Source organism: Terrapene carolina, unplaced genomic scaffold (assembly GCF_002925995.2).
Source record: "Terrapene carolina triunguis isolate 2854851 unplaced genomic scaffold, T_m_triunguis-2.0 Scaffold68, whole genome shotgun sequence".
Taxonomy (NCBI): domain Eukaryota; kingdom Metazoa; phylum Chordata; order Testudines; family Emydidae; genus Terrapene; species Terrapene triunguis.
In genome coordinates, this window is record NW_020664419.1 from 59,271,745 (window position 1) to 59,277,311 (window position 5,567).

The following is a 5,567-nucleotide window of genomic DNA, read 5'->3' on the forward strand; positions in this document are numbered from 1 at the left end:
TTAGGGTGTAGAAAGCCAGTCATTAGTGAGACTTATTACTGTAAGTCACAAAATAGCACTTGATCAGAATAATAATACCTAGCAATTATACAGAGCATGTCATCTGTAGTTCACAAAAGAGGTAAGTATAAATATGCCCTTTCTGTGTATGGGGAAACTGAGGCGGGGTGAAGTAACTTGCCCAAAGTCACCCTGCAGCCCAGTGGAGGAGTTTGAACTAGAATGTAGATCTCCTGGATCTCAATCCAGTCCTCTGTCCACTAGACCACACTGCAGCTCCAAATACATAGCAGAATTTACAAATGCCACAGTGAACTATGAGAGAACCTTTTAACCCAGCTATCAAAGTATTTGTAGTTTGTCATGCAAAGCTGATGAAACCAAACATTTTGAAGGTAACAGGATCTTTAGAAACATGCAGATTATATTGGCTCTTGCCTATTGGTTTTTCCATGAACTCCATACACTAATCCTGAATTACAGAAGGCAGTCAGAGTTAAGCAGCTATGCATTTCCTTTATAAAATGCCTTAGAGCAGTGGTCCCCAACCTTTCAGTGTGGCGGGCGCCTGACGACTAGCCACCAAAATGCCGCGGAGGAGCGCGGCCGCCGGACAAGCAGCCGCCGAAATGCCACCGAGAAGCAGCGTCAGCAGCGCTTCTTGACGTTGCCGCTTCTCGACGGCTGCTTGTCCAGGGCGCTCCCTTGTCAGTAGGCGGGCGCACATAGATGCACCCGCGGGCACCGCGTTGGGGACCACTGCCTTAGAGTGACTCCAACAATGTGGATAAGTCCCGCAGGACAGATGCTGGCTAAGCTTCAGGGCTAACTACAAAACTCACTTCTTCAAACTAGCCTTCCGACAGTCCCAGCACCAAAACAAATACAATGGAGCAGCGAGAGAGAATTTTGCACCCTTCATAATTTGGAGAGACCTTAGACACCACATGGTGACAGACATCATGTAAGTACGAAATAGGTAGATTGTGACATTGCAAGCTTGCTCTCACTGCTACAAGGAGCTTCGCCCCTGGAGTAGAAAAACCACCTTTCCAGGGTGAGAGCATGGTTTAATTCTCATGCTAATTAAAACCTTTACTGCTGTCAAGACTGCAAAGAGTGGGTCAGTCATGGTGGTGGGATTTGTGCGCGGGATATGGATGAATGTGCAACAGGTACTGGTCTCAGATCATTAGCTCTTTATAAGCCGCTGTAGCAGCCATCAGATGGTAACCACATTTGGCCTGTATGTCCTGAGTCAGAATTGTAGCAGGGATCTAGCAATAAAACACCAGGTGAGTGAGCTAGCCAGTTCCCCATGGCTAAGCGATTTTAACCTCTGGGCAGTGACCCCAAGAGTACTGAGAAATGTCCAGGCTGCTCGTGGCCTGTTTCCACTACGCTCAGGAAGTGGAGACTTGAAGTGGAGGAGAGGAGATTACAGTCTCACCAGTGTCTCTCTTTCCTTTTAGTCTCAGTGGTAGGAGCCTGGGTTTGCTACGCTGCCAGCATGAAGGTTTTGCCTATCCTGGGGCTTTTCCTCCTGCCCGTGGCTGCTCATGGGAAGATCTACGAAAGGTGTGAGCTGGCAAGAGCAATTAAAAGGCTTAGGCTGGATGGATACTGGGGCTACAGCCTGGGACACTGTAAGTCTGCTGCCTTGGAGGAGATGTCCATGTGATTCAGAGGGTGGGCAGGTGATTTACCCATTGAATTAATCCTAGACATTAGAGATGGAAAAACCTCCTAGGTTATCTAGTCTGTCCTTCTCGGCACAGGCTGGTTCCCTGCAGTGTATTGCCTAAAGCGGTGCTCAGTCTTGTTTAAAATGTCCCAAGCAATGGGAATACTACTTCTTCCCTGAAACCCTCCCACAGTTAAACAGATTGCACTGTCAGGAACCTTTTCCTGACACCAGTCTGAGAGACCTTTCCCCCAATTCCATCGCATTATTCCTAGTTATAGCCTTTGTACAATTCCACGTTTGATGTCTGCACCCCTCACGCTCTGCTCTTTGAGCCTCCCTGTAGCTGAGCAGGGAGACATTGCTGGACTTGGGATGCAGAGCACAGCACAAGGCCTGGGTGGGAGGATCACCAGCAGCATCTCAAAACCCCCAATTCAAACTTGTGTGATTAAATTCGAGACGATGGGCTGAGGGAGAGGGATCCTTGGAGAGCCTGGATGGAGAGTAAGGGATGGGGCAGTTTAGAAGTGAGGAAGAGAGGGGGAATCAGGACTCATAGAAGAGCACATAAGACGAATGGGCCCCACGGGAGAGAGAAGGGTGAGGGCCTTTCTTAATTTGTTAGCAGTGATAGGAAATTATTATTCAACCAGTTTGTTTTTAAGGTTTGTTTACCTGTGTTCTGAGCCACAATCCAGAGAGTTAAACACACATGATGTTTATGCAGCCCTGAATATCTCAAATCAAAGACTCCTTCCTTCTAACCTGACTAGTTCAGATCCACTTGCTGTAAATGAGGAAAGAATAAGGGTGCTCTGGTTAAAGTTTACCATCATTGCTAATACTTATGCAGCGCCATCTATGGAAACAAAGGTGACGGCACTAGCATAGATAAAACTTCAGCAGGTGCCGTGGTTTAGACCTATTTTCAACAGGAATGGACAAGGCAGTATTAAAATGCCAATGGCTACCTGGAGCCCTCTTTACAGTAGGTCTTTCACCATTGATCCTCCCCCTGTTGGAAACAGCAGGAAAGAAATGTTCCATCTCACTTAACTGCATTTTATGAGTTTTATGCATTTTACACGCAGAGCCATTCCCTGCCAGAGAAATGTTGATGTTTCCCCATGTCTTTTCTTAGTAATATTTATTGGTTTTGGTTTGCATGTTAATAATATTTTCTTTAGACAGGTGTTTCTATCTCTGTAGCATTTTACCCCAAAACACTCGTGTTTCCTTCAAAGATGTAGGCCCCATGCAGTGTTCAGATGACAATCAAAAGTTTTATATATAGAATGGTTTTTCTTACACTTCATAGTTAATAAGGATTGTGACTCTCATGAGAATAAAAGGAAGAAAAGCTGGCTGTGTGTACTTTGTATTAAATCATTTGCATAATCTACAAACAGGTGATAAGGGGTGTTTAGATCCATATTTCTGTAAAATATCAAGCTATGAGGAGTTTTTATCAGCAGAGAAAATACATCAATCTGTGTGTGGTTATTTTTTTAAAACGGAACCTTCACAAGGGTGTGCACAGCAAGATACGAGAGCGACTTTAACACAGGTGCCACGCATTATAGCTAACCTTCCAGAAGCACTGACTATGGGATTTTTCAAATCAACAGCCGCTGGTGGTGCAATGATGGCAAGACTCCAAGAGCCAAGAACGCATGTGGAATCCAGTGTTGTGGTAGGTGCAAAGTAATCTGCTTGACACCATCACATTGTTCACTCTGTTTGTGTGTTACATCCCTTTCTCCCACGGTGCATCTGTCTCTCTATTATATTGTAAGCTCTTCAAAACAAGGACTATCTGCTACTCTGTGCTTGCACAGGGCCTAATACCCCAGGCCCCATTCTTGGTTGGTCCTTAGATGCCACAGTAATAAATGTGATTGATTAATACAGAAATTAGTTTTTATTATTATTTATCAGTTTTAAGATGACTGATTCAAAAAAATGAAGAGGAAAATGTTGATTTTTTTCCTCCCGCTATATTTACTACTGTATTTCTTTTTTAGCCTTACTGACAGCAGACATTACAGCGAGTGTAAACTATGCAAAGAGAATTGTTCGCGCTTCCAATGGCATGAGTGCATGGTATGTTTAAAACTATTACAAGAACTAGTAACAGTGACATACTTGTATGTGTAAACTTAGGGGGAGACTACTTAGAGAAATGTATTTCTTGATCATCTGAGGTTCCCAGGAGTTCAAATCCCAGTTCAAACACCAATGTAACAAATCCATAACTACCAAGAGCTTCAAGATTATGTCTGTGCAACACAGCAGGGCCACTTGATATTTCATTGTGGCAGTGGGGATAGAACTTACATCACCTTAGCCTCCTCCAGCTGGAGCTAAAAGGGAATGTGCATTAGTTCTATTTAGCAAGATAGAGCTTCTGGCACAAAACTGAGTAAATTTGATTCCATCCAGTAGAGAGCAGTGGTACAAATGGTACAGAAGATGCACCAATTGGTACACCAATCCTCTGTGGCAGGAATAGCAGCTCGTAAGTGGGCCTTTGATAACCGTCTGGCAACCTTTTAGGAAGTGTTGGCAGACTTGGGATTTATTCAGGCATGCATAGCTCCAGGATCCAGTTGAGCCATGCAGAGTAGGCAGGCGCTGTGCCAGGATTGGGCCAGTAGCAAATTACTTGTTATATTAGCTTGTCTCTCTGCAGAAAAGTTAAAAGTACATAAATTTCAGGTGGGTTTTCTTTTTTTGGGGGGGGGGGGGGGCTCTGCACTAATTGATGAACTTGCCACAATCAATTAACATGATTTTTAACTCATACAGGGTGGCGTGGAAAAAGTACTGCGGAGGATGAGATGTCTCCCGGTGGATCAAGGGCTGCAAGCTGTAAAATGTTGGGATTTATACCAGCTTGGTTCCCTTGCAAATAAGCAGCTTTTCACAGAGAGCAAAATGTTCCCTCTGCTTCTTCCCTTTTACAATTAATCATGTTCAAAATAAAACAAACTCAGGAGAAAGGTGTGCAGGGCAACTGACTGGTGCAATGCAAATATTTTACTCCTTGCTGGTAAGACTGTGGATCTTTCCATGTAACGAGCTATGGTAACTTATTTTGTGTTATACAAAGTTCAAAAGATATATGATTACCTCTATATTATATATACACATCCAGATAAGTCAGATCTGTTTTTCCTCTGAGATCCTGCTACTATTTTGTTGTGCTAATTAGTAGTAGTATGTCATCTTGCTTGCGAGCTCACATTCATTGCACTCAATAAAATTACTTACTTTGCACATAATTTTTGTGATTATTGGTTAATATACAAGAGAAATGAGATTATGAACTTGGGCCCTTTGAAGAACTGGCCCTGGCACTATGAAATAAAGAATGTGAGAGAATCATGTCATTGGGAGACTACATGTTTTCTCTCTTGAGTATCATAGTTTGTAAAAATATGGTGGGGAATTGTAATGTGTTATATATAATTATATTCCAAAAACACACATATGGGTTTAAAAAAAATCTGTTAAGGTTGTTAAGCAAATACACTCATGTCACTCATCATATGATTTACACAACCCATGCATTTAAAAGCAAAGCAATGAATAGTTAACAACACTGGACCTCTTACACTGGCCACATGACAAACACACACACACTGGTCCTAGTTTAACAAGGTATGTAAGCACATGAGTCATCCACTGAGGTCAGGGGAAGAGGAGAGGGACTCCCAGCACTCCTGCAAACCCCAGCTAGCAGATGTTCCCTCGGAGACCGTTACCATCTGGCATTTAGCTCTCCACTTGAGCTGGGGCGTAACAGGGAAGAGAAATCAGGGAGCTGTAATCACTGTCTGATGGCTCCCTCCTCTTCTCTGCTGTGACAAGTGCAGTC

At 43.5% G+C, this 5,567-nt stretch overlaps 1 protein-coding gene across 1 annotated transcript; it reads left to right on the forward strand.

Moving 5' to 3' along the window:
- Positions 1-721: 721 nt before the first annotated feature.
- On the forward strand, positions 722-4,526 carry LOC112105431 (lysozyme C). Its single transcript, XM_026648942.1, has 4 exons — positions 722-1,646; positions 3,316-3,380; positions 3,675-3,790; positions 4,496-4,526. The coding sequence occupies exons 1-4, from the start codon at positions 1,511-1,513 to the stop codon at positions 4,524-4,526; spliced, it is 348 nt and encodes a 115-aa protein (XP_026504727.1). The 5' UTR covers positions 722-1,510.
- Positions 4,527-5,567: the final 1,041 nt, after the last annotated feature.